General features: G+C 37.2%; 1 protein-coding gene across 1 annotated transcript in view; it reads right to left on the reverse strand.

Moving 5' to 3' along the window:
- Positions 1–6,203: 6,203 nt before the first annotated feature.
- The window catches only part of LOC136750576 (ankyrin repeat and fibronectin type-III domain-containing protein 1-like), a 124,587-nt gene continuing 117,333 nt past the window's right edge, over positions 6,204–13,457 (reverse strand). The window contains exon 8 of the mRNA XM_066705715.1: positions 6,204–6,288. Coding sequence (XP_066561812.1) covers positions 6,249–6,288 — 40 coding nt within the window. The 3' untranslated portion in view covers positions 6,204–6,248. The remainder of the gene's footprint in view (positions 6,289–13,457) is intronic.

The raw sequence follows: 13,457 nt of genomic DNA on the forward strand, positions 1-13,457 counted from the left end.
TTAAAACAATGCAAAGTGTTTATAAAATTATAATGATACAAGCATATTGTGTAAAAAAACAACATGATAAATGTGTTTTGTGTAAACACTACAACATAAAATACTTTCTTATAAAATGATTGATCACTTTTCTAGTATAAGTTTAATATTTTCAGAATCAAATGGCATAAGTTCTGTCACTGAAGATAAGAAAATCTGGATCTTCATTGATCTTTTTCTTTATATCATTTCTCAAGATATCCTGAATTAAAATCTGAGGCTCAAATGTAGCCAGTGGTGACCACTATCTTGTGTCAGTTGGAAGATGATAGAGTACATTTATGCTTTTACAGCAAGAATGGGTCTAGACGTTGGGCAGAGAATGATGAAATATCAAGGATGGTTTATATTTCTTTATATTGCTCATTATATTGGTGAAACAGGAGCAAATAGATGGATACAATTAAAATACTAAAAGGCCACATTAACCTTTACAGTGCAAATCAGGTTAACAAAATAAAAGGTAGAGGAATTCCAAAAAGTGTGCACTGACATATTAATCTGAAAAGAAAACATGGAAAAGTGAGTGGACTTGTTGAAACTGGGTCTACAACCATTATGAAGACTCAGTTTTTATAAACTCCATAATAACTGCAATTATCTCAATAAAATGTGTGCAGTGGTAAAAAGCCAATAGGGCAACTGAATTTCCTAAAGCAACTGACACGGAGGAAGAAAGTCTTAGTGGTTGATATTTAACGCTTTATTGTACTCTGATGGCCTTTTCTTGTTTTTTTTTGCAGCATATTAAATAAAAACAAGCATATTGAATGAGTGGCCTGGGAAAACAGGTTTTCCTCAGAAATAGCATACCCACCTCCATTAAAACAATGCCATTTAGAAACCAAATTTTCCTTATCCATTTTTAAACCAAACATCATAAGAAGAACATAAGAAAGTTTACAAACGAGAGGAGGCCATTCGGCCCATCGTGCTCGTTTGGTGTCCATTAATAACTAAGTGATCCAAGGATCCTATCCAGTCTATTTTTAAATGTTCCCAAATCTTCAGCTTCTAACACATCACTGGGGAGTTTGTTCCAGATTGTGACAACTCTCTTTGTGAAGAAGTGTCTCCTGTTTTCCACCTTGAATGCCTTGAAGCCTAATTTACATTTGTGTCCCCGGGTGCGTGTGTCCCTGCTGATCTGGAAAAGCTCCTCTGGTTTGATGTGATCGATGCCTTTCATGATTTTGAAGACTTGAATCAAGTCCCCACGTAGTCTCCTCTGTTCAGTTCCCTCAGTCTCTCAGTAGGACATTCCCTTCAGACCTGGAATAAGTCTGGTTGCTCTCCTCTGAACTGCCTCTAGAGCAGCGATATCCTTCTTGAAGTGTGAAGCTCAGAACTGCACACAGTATCCAGATGAGCTCTAACTAGTGCATTGTACAGTCTGAACATTACTGCCCTTGTTCTCAATTCTACACTTTTGACAATATACCCTAACATTTTGTTTGCCTTTTTTATTGCTTCCCCACATTGCTTGGATGGAGAAAGTGAGGAGTCCACATAAACTCCTAGGTCTTTCTCATGCGTTACTTCATCTAGTTCTATTCCTCCCATAGTGTAATTATAGTGGACATTTTTGTTACCTGCATGTATTACCTTGCACTTGTCTACATTGAATTTCATCTGCCAGGTGTCGGCCCACAACTGAATATTATCCAAGTCCCTTTGAATAACCTGTGCTGCCAAGGTTGTATCTGCTGAGCCACCTATTTTAGTATCATCTTCAAATTTGACAAGTTTGCTAACTATCCCAGAGTCCAGATCATTAATATAGATTAGAAACAGCAAAGGCCCTAGTACTGATCCCTGTGGAACTCCACTAACAACCTCACTCCAGTTAGAAGCGACTCCTGTAATCGACACCCTCTGTTTCCTATACATCAACCAGTTCATAATCCATCTACTTACATTACCCTGAATGCCTACAGCTTCCAATTTGAGGATCAGTCTTTGGATTGGAAACTTAAAAAGCTTTCTGAAAATCTAAGTATATCATATCATATGCTTTCACATGATCTACAGCTGCAGTTGCATGTTCAAAAAATTCTAATAGATTAGTAAGACATGATCTGCCTCGTCTAAACCCATGTTGACTATCTCCAAGAATATGGTTTTCATTAAGATGCTCCTCTATTTTCTGTCTAATAATTTTTTCCAACATTTTACAAGTAAAGCAGGTGAGACTGATTGGTCTGTAATTTCCTGGCTCAATTGTATCCCCTTTCTTGTGGATTGGTATGACATTTGCCCTCTTCCAGTCAGTTGGCACATCCCCTGTTGATTGTCATTTAGAATAAGTGTCATTTGGTATATTTGAGTTTGCAGCCTGTAAATAATTTCCCTAATTTCTTTAAGTACTGTTGGAAATATACCATCTGGCCCAGGTGATTTGTTTGTTTTTAATTCTGCTAGTCCCTTTAGTACCTCCTCATTTATCCTGATGTCTCTTAGGGTTTGAACGGACTGGTTGTTAACCTGTGGCATGTCATCTGTTTTTTCTTTTGTAAAAACCTCTGTGAAATACTCATTTGGAACATTTGCCACATCTTGTTCTTTTCCAAGATATTTCAATTTGTGCCTTATTTCACTCCCTCCTTTATTGACCTCTTGCTATTGTAGTATTGAAAAAAAGCTCCTTTTATTGGTTTTAGCTCCAAGAGCTATGTTTCTTTCTATTTCCCTCTTTGCTTTCCTGATCACTTTCTTAAGGTCTTTTTGCAGTTCAACATATTCTTTGTATTTTGTTTCGTCTCCATCCCTTTTGTATGCGCTATACAACATTTTTTTTCCTCTTGAGATTTTTTTGCATACTTCTACTAAACCATTTTGGCCAATGTTTTTTGGTCCTCAATTTGCTAGACCAATAGACTTGGTCCTTGTTTTTTGAAATAATGCCTCAAAACTAACCATATTGTGATCACAATTTGCCATTGGTTCTCTAACTACTGTCCCTCTGACTCTATATTGGTCATTTGAAAAGATCAAATCAATGCATGCACTCTCTCTGGTTGGTTCCCTGACAAACTGAGTTAGAAAGCAGTCATTTACTATTTTAACCATTTCTATTTCTGCTTCTGTAGCCCCAACTGGGAAAGCCCAGTCTATGTTTGGGAAATTGAAGTCCCCCATTGTAACAGCCACATCCTTGCTACATGCAGTCCTGATTACATTGTACAATGCAACATCTTTCTGAATATCTTTCTGAATTGGGTGGTCTGTAACACACTCCTACCACAAAGATTCTGTTCCATTACTGGGATCTAAGTTGAGTTCTTCAGCCTCAATGTCATTTTTTTACATATAATGCTACCCCACCACCTCTTCGATTTTGCCTGTCCCTTCTAAACTGTGTGTATCCTTTCAACTTGTATTCGTCCCCATCATTTTCTGTAAGCCATGTTTTTGTCACTCCTACAACATCATAGTCACACGCCAGCACTGTGGCTTCTAGGTCTAACATCTTGTTCCTTATACTCCTGGCATTGAGGTACAAACATTTCAGGACTTTCTTAATAGGAAAGTTAATCTATTGCCAATAATCAGACAGATATGAATTATTGAAAGGATTATGCGTCCAGTATATTGCCATTGAACGCAATCCTGTGTGTCACTGTCAGAGTTCATTCCAGTGGCAAAAGCATTTGGCTTACTATTAAGCCGAAGGAGACCCTGCAATGGATATATACATGTAGCCTGAAGCATTTCAATTAGAGAAAAAGGTGGGAAAACTGCAGTTGTTTGGGAATAAACAATACCTTCATATAAAAAAATACTAATATTAACTGCCTTTATAGGGGGAAGTTACATTTCCAATTTTCTGAGAAAATGAAGCACTTTGTATTCAAGTTCTCTATCTTTAACTGTAAGGTAGTTAATGTTAAAGAAAGTATATTTGTAAAAGGCAAAACTAGCTGCTTTCATATGGAGAAAAATCAGTCTCTGAAATCAATAGCGTTGTGTTTGTGATTTCATCTGAAAACTGCTTCATATAAAACATAAATTGTGTTTTGTGTGTGTGTGTATGTCCATTTGTTTTTCTTTGCATTATCTTTTCAGTTATTCAATTCAAGCACCTTGCTTATACAATCACTAGCATTGCCTCCATTACAGATCTATAGAAATAATTTATCCAGGTTTTGTGGTCATGAACACATGCTTATAGGGTCCTGTGGGAGCAGCCAGAACCACTTTAATATCTGCACTTGCCGAATAAGCAATGTTAGTAAACACGCAGATAAACAAATTTGTACACACAAACATCGGCCTCTACTATACAAAGGCAGCCCCCTCAGCATATTAAAAGCTTTTGTAGCACAAACTAATCGCTGTGCTAGTGAAATCTTCAACTTGCAAACACACATGCTCTCCCCTGAAATTCAGGTTTGCACAATATTTATATTACACCTAAGCATTCAAATGATTTTGTAATGTTTGTATTAGATAGTAGTAGGCCTGTCATATTAATATTTGATTGATTATTACAATTCTGCCTCACAGTTCTGCATTTTCATGATATTCAGATATCTGCTACTGGCCAAACTGTATTCCTTATGCTTTTAGAAAGTTATTTAAAAAAAACATGTCTTTCATAAATATTTCTCAGCATGCTTCTTGCATTCTGCATTTAATTGACGTACAGAAGGCCTCTGGTTGGCCTAACAGCTGACAGTATACCCCAGGTAAGGACAAATGAGCGTGTCTGGGATGGTTGCTGAAATCCTTTGCAGACACAGGAACAGCTGTGAAAGTGTCATTCATATTCTGGAACTGTCCAGCAGGACTGCAGAGGAGCTTGCTCACCACATCAACATGCACAGTTGTATGGTAATTTGAAAGTAGAGAACAATAATGAACAAAATTTGGGCATCAAAATCTCATTTTCAAATGCAAATGAGCTCTTGTATGTTATGTAACCTGTCATTAGAACATGAGAATGCTTCATAAGGTTACTATATCTGAAGCTATAGCCACTCGATAAATGTTATTTAGATTTGTTTTAACCCCCTCTTAAAGATGCTTCTCCAGCAGATTTGATATTGTCCCCTGCAAACTGAAAGCATTGCACATTTATTTTTCCTCCTGCTGTGAACAGCTAAACACCCTCTACTTCAACATACATGGACACATTTTGCTGTATATTCAGAATATTTCTTTGTGTAGGTCTTCCAATCATTTTATACATTTGAAAAAAGTACTTTAAGGTCACCCCTGTGACCATATGTTGGAGAAAAACACTGATAGTAAGTATATTTCTCCACATTTTGTTCAATTGTGATTACAACACAGGGTTAAAGAAGACAGCACATTGGCTGAAATCAACAACAATTTAAAAGTACCTTCAGTGCAAAGATTTAATGAACTACATGAACAGATGCAATACAGACTCGACCCGGCTTTTCAGTGCTCAGCTTCTCATCCTCTCTGTCCCTCTCTCTCTGTTACTGCCTCTCTTTTTGGCATGAGAGAACTATCACAGATTCCCATTGCATGGACTGACCGGTCCCACAGTGTTAAACAGAGTTCCTCACACGTATCTAAGATATGAACCAGGAAACCACTTTTTTTTTTCAGAATGACTAAAGTGTCAATGCGAACTTTCTGGAGAATAGTGAAGTCACAGTCTGTGCCCATGAGTACAGTAGTAATACTTTTACGAGCACAACCCACAGAACAATACATCCTTGTACCACTCAGAACAGCACATTAGGTGGAGACATTAACAATGTATATTGCCCACATGGACCCATATTAGTTTAGCAGCACATACGGCATTACTAAGAATTATCAACCCGGTCTGAATTACTGCCTTTCAACATTGTGGAAAATATTGCATTATTTATTATAACTTGTTTTTTTAAGCTTTGTTTTCCAAAAATTACCCAGTAAATGGGAAAAAGTGGGCATACATGAAGTTAGTCAGATATATTATACTTCAAAGGTCCCTTAAAGTGTGGCCAAATCTGCAGTCATAATTGATGTGAACCCACTGTCAAGCGCTCGGTTGTACACTAAACTTATTATTCTTGTTCTGTTGTGACTTTCGCCGCCGAAGAGCAAGCAGAAAAAAATGGACTATATCAAAAACATCACTCAATTCAGGAAAGTGACCAACAACAACATGAAATATGAACAAAAGAGCATTTTATTTGACTTCTCACCGCACAAAAATAATGGAAAGCTTTGCTGGCTTGGAGTAAATATCAGCTGGCAGATCCTTCAATCATTTCTAAGCGAGCCAGCCTGGAGAGTCAAGAAAGAAAAAGAGCAGCTTTTAGCACGAGGAAGCTGACATGACTGGTTGTGAATCGGTCTGCGACAAAATAAGTTCCTTTTTAAAGAGAGAAATAAAACATTTTCACACACGAATCATGTCAAATTTGTTCTTAGGGTGTCTGGGCTGTGTTGTAAGGGTAGTGGTTCTTAGTAGCATCTCATTACCTCAGCTGGAACATGCACCAGAAACATTTTTTAAATAATTCTTAAAAACAAATACAAAAAAATCTTGCCATTTTTTATTTTAAAAATCACCACCGTTTCATCTTTTCTTGTACATACATATATATATCCCATTGATAAAACTTTTTTTTTTTCATTTTTACTCAGTACATGCAAAGAAAAATTGTACCGCATTCAGAATATAATACCGCCAGTGAGGTTTATTGTGATAAGTGGAGATCTTGTTACCATGGTTGCCATTCATTGCTTGCTCACAAAAACACTATTAGCCCTTATGCCCAAAAATAAGCCTTGCTAATTAAAATAGGTGTGAAATAATTAAAGCTGAGTGAAATCAGGGTTTTATTTCTCAAAAGTGATGATAAAATGCAAAAGACATGCCTTTTTTTCATAAATATTCCAGAAAGATTTCGGTACCTTACCCAAAACATTTGAGCCACACAAACATTAGGATCCCTCTCAATGGTATCTAAATATTACATTTCCAAAGATTGCTACTTAAATCAGTGTATGGTATTAATGAACAATTACAGGCTCAACAGTTGCCCAAAATAACCTTGGCCATGTTTTAAGAGTACAGAGCAGATTAGTCTAACGAAATTGTTATGTAGAGAGATTAATCTCTCAAAAAACATGCACAACTATCTGAAACGTAGCAGGTTTTAATTATATTCACTACAATTTAAAAAAACATTAGGAAAATAATGTATACGGCATCAAACGCCTTGAAATGTCACCAATTTATAAAGCTATATATCATAACTGACACTTTAAGTTTTTGAAGTTGACTTTGTGTCAGGTTAAACAGTCTGCCAGTGTAATATTTGTCTATAGAGACAGTTTCTACTTCTAAAGCATTGTGTGCCTTAGATACTGCTCCTGAACAGAATAATTCAGAATAAGTGAATTAGTAGAAGATCTGTAGATTGACATTGTGAGAGAAAGACCTACATTGTGTATGTTTAAAATTAAAAATAAATAAATAAATAAATACATATGGTCTTCATAAAGGTGGTCTATTTTTACATCAGGGACTCAGAGCCAGGGAGCTTAATTCAATATTCCTTCTCTAACATGCAGTTCTATGCAACCTAGGCAACTGGTCATACTTTCTCTCACATGTGCATTCAGTAGACACTAGTGCTGATGTGAAAGACACATCAGGGCTTTGTTTTTTAAAAGTAATCACCTTTTTATTTTGAAAGAATTGTAGTTTAAACCAAAACCAAAAGAATAAAAAAAAACACACTTGAAGTGTTTTTGGGGATTACATCAAGGGTGGTTAAACTATTAGTGTCAGCCTGTCTTTGAAATGTCATTCATCAAATCTGCTGCAAAAAACACAGACAAACAACAAAGCATTGTTGTGACCAAGAAGTGCTACCAATACCTTCAGGACTTAGCATTAAAATATACGATTTTTTTATCTATGAAAATTGAGAAACCAACTACAATAAGCAAAGATCTGGTGGTCTTATGAACAGGGACCAGACACAATGTGACATCTACATTATTTAATACATACACATGCACACAAACACAAAGACTTCTTGCCTTCACCTCTGGTTTGCTGTCTCACAAGAAACCATTCGAGGCGGGTGTACTTGCAGATGACCCTGTCGCATGTTTGCTTGAGGTCCTGTCGAGGCAGGGTTACTATGACGATTTATGAAAAACTGAATGCTCTCTTTCCAACATCACTCCAAACAAACCGCTTTAGCAAAAGACACCGCAAGTCTGTTTTAATCTGAGCAGCACATTTTTAGCTCAATTCAAGGCCTTGTTAAGATCAACATGGGATCGGAAGTGTATGTATAACAGCAATGTGTAATTTAACAGAAGGTGCTACTTCACTCCTGCCCCCAGTTTGCTCATTCTTTTTGATCAATTAAAAGCAGGACATTTTAGTCAGCTTGCTCATGCAGCATTTATTTACCCAGTCTAAATCTGAACGATCCTGTTTTTATGTGTTTTTGAATGGATGAAACTATGAAGTCAGTTCACTTTAAAAGGTCAATGGCTGAATATAGAAAGGAAACAAAAACAAAAACAAATATTACTCTTTCGTGAAGTAGGAAAGGTACATAAACAACATAAAAGCTTTGTGGGGGTGTGATAAAAATGTGAATGAAAGCAAACATGATCACTGAACATAATTAACCAAAGTGATGTAATCAAAATCACACCATCACAAATAATTGTAGGATCTAACACATTCTTCAATGTAAAAGTGGATGCAATCAGATTTCACAAGAGACTCTATATGTAGTGTAGTTGTATTTTTCATTTTAAAACTATTTATTTGTAATATATTCTGATACTGAATTCTTACCCTGCTCAATTGTGACCTAATGTTGAGAAAGTGCTTGAGATGGTGATTGCCACACAAAGGTGCTATGAAGAATAAGTGGTGATCAACGTATTCATTGATAGAGACCTTTTATTACGAGGCAGAGAAAACACTGGAGGTAGACTGTTATAAAGATTCATTTGGAAGTCTGTGAAGTGCAACTGGAGATACAGCCAAGGAATTAGAGTATCCCCAGAGAGAGAAGGAGATAGAAGAGATGAGCTTTATTCAGCTCAAAGAAACAGTTACTAAGGCTACAGAATTGTACTCAACCTGCAATGAATGTAAACTGCAGTACAGCAAATCATTGAAAGATTTCAACAGACTCAAAGCATGTTAGCATTCATTCATTTGGAAGTGTGCGCACCGATAAAAATTGTTAGAAATGAGAGAGTACAACTGTTTTTTTTTATTGTATAGAATGCAGACCATAATAAATCAAGCTGTATGGGAGAGCAAATAAATCAATATGTTTTTGGGCTAAATACCATCATTTACAAACAATGTGTGCTTTTTGAAGCTTACACCAGCTCATACAAAACACCATCATTATGAACTCAGGCTTGATAGGTTACTGAGAAAGCTATTTAGCTGTGACCCTGTGAATCCAGGCTTACCCCTCCTGACACCACGAAGGAAAGTAAGTGTGATGTTAGCAATTAGAAAACAGAGTACTGACCTGCTTAATGCTTTGATCTAGTGAATGGTTCACAATTATTAAGAGTAAAAAAACACATTAAGCTGATCCCCAGGAGCAGCACAGGTCATCAAGAACAATTCAGCAGGAACCTCCCTCTCCCAAAGAAGACAGCCCAAAAATTTAATCCTAATCCGCTCGTTTAACCTCTTACATTCTCAACAAATGGATCACACGAGATCCAGTGCACTACAGAACCTGGAGGAAGCATAAAGGATGGCAAGAGTTTAATGATCGCCTATTTCAACACGCAGAGATCAACAAAATGTCTAATTTGTTGCTTGAAAGCTTGTACAATTCTCAGATCATGACATTTGCATAACAATACCCTTTCCAAGCAACTGGGGATTCTTTTTACTCCTCGTGTTTGCTTTTCAACCACGAGAACAAATCATTTTAACTTTCAAACGTTTATTTAAATTGCAACAACTTTTTCTTTCTTTCTGTTTTAGCGATGAACACAAACCTATCGTTCCAGAATACAATTTCGAATAAGGAGTAACTCAACACAGTAAAATAGCCTGTTCCGGAGCCAGACAGAAAAGTACAGCCAAGCGTTTGTGTTTCTTTTTTCCTTCTTGAAATTATATAAAATAAATTGTAATTAAAGTTCCTAGTTGGTCTGTGGCCTTGGAAAACGCTCATAAAACAGACAGGTATTTGAAAATTGAGACATGAGACATCATAAACAGCCTTCACTGCTTCTCGGTTCTTTCCTCCCTCAAGGCCAATTTGTACAACAGAGAAAGACATATAGTATATGAATAAGCAGCAACTGAACTGAAAAAAAGGCTGTCGTGCAATACCTTGATATTAGCTCCAAAAAAGGGCATTTGAATGTGTATAAAACTCTATTTTACAAGTAAAGAAGGACCTTGGCTTAAGTCCACTATTCCTAGTCAAGCTGAATATTGTATGACAAATCTACAGACTTTCTGAGGACACATAAGAACAAAAGAAAGTTTACAAGCGAGAGGAGGCCATTTGACACATCGTGCTCGTTTGGTTTCCATTAGTATCCAAGTGATCCAAGGATCCTATCCAGTCTATTTTCAAATGACACACAATGTATATGCACAGATAAAGCATTCAATACAACAAATTTACATAAGCATAGTATGTATCACAATCTCCTCTAATCACATGTCTAAAGACCAACTACTGAAATAAAACAATTAAAAAAGGTACAAATTAATGTCTTGATAGTAGATATCAAAGTAACATAATATTTCAGGTCTAAAGCCAAATTCCTCAAATCATCAAGAGTATATTATGGTGCTCAGGAGTTGAATGCAATAACACAAATTTGATTTACAGCTGACTGTCGATTTTGCAGTTGAATGATGGGGGGAGGGGGAAGAAGTATGGCTCCACCATTACTTTGTTAGATTCTGCCATTCAAATGGATATTGCTGGAGATAATGATAGGAATCACATATTAGAGGACATTATATTCTCTCATTTTTTCTTTTTCTTCTGAAGACTCTCAGAAACATGCCTTAGACTAGACTACCATGGCTCAGTGGTCCAAGATCCTTTCAATTGATTTCATACTGCCAAGCATATGTCTCTCTTGTGAGAAGTTTGATATAATGCTGGAAATGTGAGAAACCATAGGGTCTGCTTTCAAAACACACATAAAGGGAAAAAATTACAGCTCTCAAAAAGACCAGCAAATAGTAGATATAAAAACGTCATTTGAGATCATATCTGAAATTTGAAGATGGACATGACTGACTGACCTGCATTCTCCGCACAGAATTAACCTGGGAGGATGATGTGAATTTCAGAAAAGAAGTAGAATTAATATAGAGCTATATTGTATTATTGTTTTAAATGTAAATAAATGCTGTAGCAAATTAAATTAGAGAGGCAGTACGAAGATATGCCGATAATTAGGCTTTCATTTTGTTCAGAATACACCTTCAGCTTCCAACAACTAAAAAATACATACAAATAATTTGTCAAATGCTTCAATGTTTCTTTTAAGACAGGGACTGTTTGTGACACAGAAGAGTGAAAAAGGTTAGGGTTAGGGTTGCTTTTTAATATTATTAAATCTTTGCCATAAATCCTTTTCTTATACGTAAATACACCGATCAGCAATAACATTATGACCACTGACAGGTGAAGTGAATAACACTGATAATCCCGTTATCATGGCACCTGTCAGTGGGTGGGATATATTAGGCAGCAAGTGAACATTTTGTCCTCAAAGTTGATGTGTTAGAAGCAGGAAAAATGGGCAAGCGTAAGGATCTGAGCGACTTTGACAAGGGCCAAATTGTGATGACTAGATGACTGGGTCAGAGCATCTCCAAAACTGGGGTGTTCCCAGTCTGCAGTGGTCAGTACCTATCAAAAGTGGTCCAAGGAAGGAAAAGCGGTGAACCGGCGACAGGGTCATGGGCGGCCAAGACTCACTGATGCACGTGGGGAGCGAAGGCTGGCCCGTGTGGTCCGATCCAACAGACGAGCTACTGTATTTCAAATTGCTGAAAAAGTGAATGCTGGTTCTGATAGAAAGGTGTCAGAACACACAGTGCATCGCAGTTTGTTGCGTATGGGGCTGCGTAGCCGCAGACCAGTCAGGGTGCCCATGCTGACCCCTGTCCACTGCCAAAAGCGCCTACAATGGGCACGTGAGCATGAACTGGACCACGGAGCAATGGAAGAAGGTGGCCAGATCTGATGAATCACGAGTTCAGGGTGTTGACTTGGCCTCCAAATTCCCCAGATCTCAATCCAATCGAGCATCTGTGGGATGTGCTGGACAAACAAGTCCGATCCATGGAGGCCCCACCTCGCAACTTACAGGACTTAGAGGATCTGCTGCTAACGTCTTGGGGCCAGATACCAGAGCACACCTTCAGAGGTCTAGTGGAGTCCTTGCCACGACGGGTCAGGGCTGTTTTGGCGGCAAAAGGGGGACCTACACAATATTAGGCAGGTGGTCATAATGTTATGGCTGATCGGTGTATATATGTTTATATTGCTAGAGATAAAAACACTTTTTCAAGAATATACATGAAGATTAAGAAATGATACACACAGGCCTTATCCATCCCAGGTGGTCAGTATCTATTTTTTGTTTGTTTGTTTACCAAATATAATTCCAGCCATGTATTTAACAGTGTCCCGTGACACTGATCACAAGAGCACAAGAGCAATCCATATTTACACATTTTCAGCTCATTCAGTTCCACAATAGAGACAGCTGCATTTAAAAAGGTCAGGCAGTAATACATCATGGCACAATTTTTATAATGGTTATTTAATGTGATGGTAAGCCACTGAGTATAAGAGAAGATTCCCTCCTCTGCCCTTTGCTCACACAATAGAGGAATCTGAAGACAATAACGTGTGAGGAAACTGAGCATGTTACTATATACTTGTGTGAGGAAAGTATTTAGAATGCTTCCTTTCAGAGTATTTTTATTTAAGCTAGACTGAGTTTGCGTTAGGCAGGTTAGTTTAATTCAACCGTACTTAAGTGGAAAGTTGAAAATTTTAATGATCAAATAAAGAGTTCTTCCCTATATGTCCTATGGGCCATAATTGTTCTGCAGAAGACCAAGAACTGATCACTGTCTCTGTATAACCCATGCATGCTGCTTTTCTTGTATATTTATATTGATATACAGTACTTTGCAAAAGTTTGAGGCAGATGTGAAAAAATGCTGTAAAGTAAGAATGCTTTCAAAAATAGACATGCTTATATTTATCAATTAACTAAATGCAAAGTGAGTGAACAGAAGAAAAATCTACATTAAATCCATATTTGGTGTGACCACCCTTTGCCTTCAAAACAGCATCAATTCTTCTAGGTAAACTTGAAGGAACTCGGCAGGTAGGTTGGCCCAAACATCTTGGAGAACTAACCACAGTTCTTCTGTGGATTTAGGC

This window comes from Amia ocellicauda, chromosome 5 (assembly GCF_036373705.1).
Source record: "Amia ocellicauda isolate fAmiCal2 chromosome 5, fAmiCal2.hap1, whole genome shotgun sequence".
Taxonomy (NCBI): domain Eukaryota; kingdom Metazoa; phylum Chordata; class Actinopteri; order Amiiformes; family Amiidae; genus Amia; species Amia ocellicauda.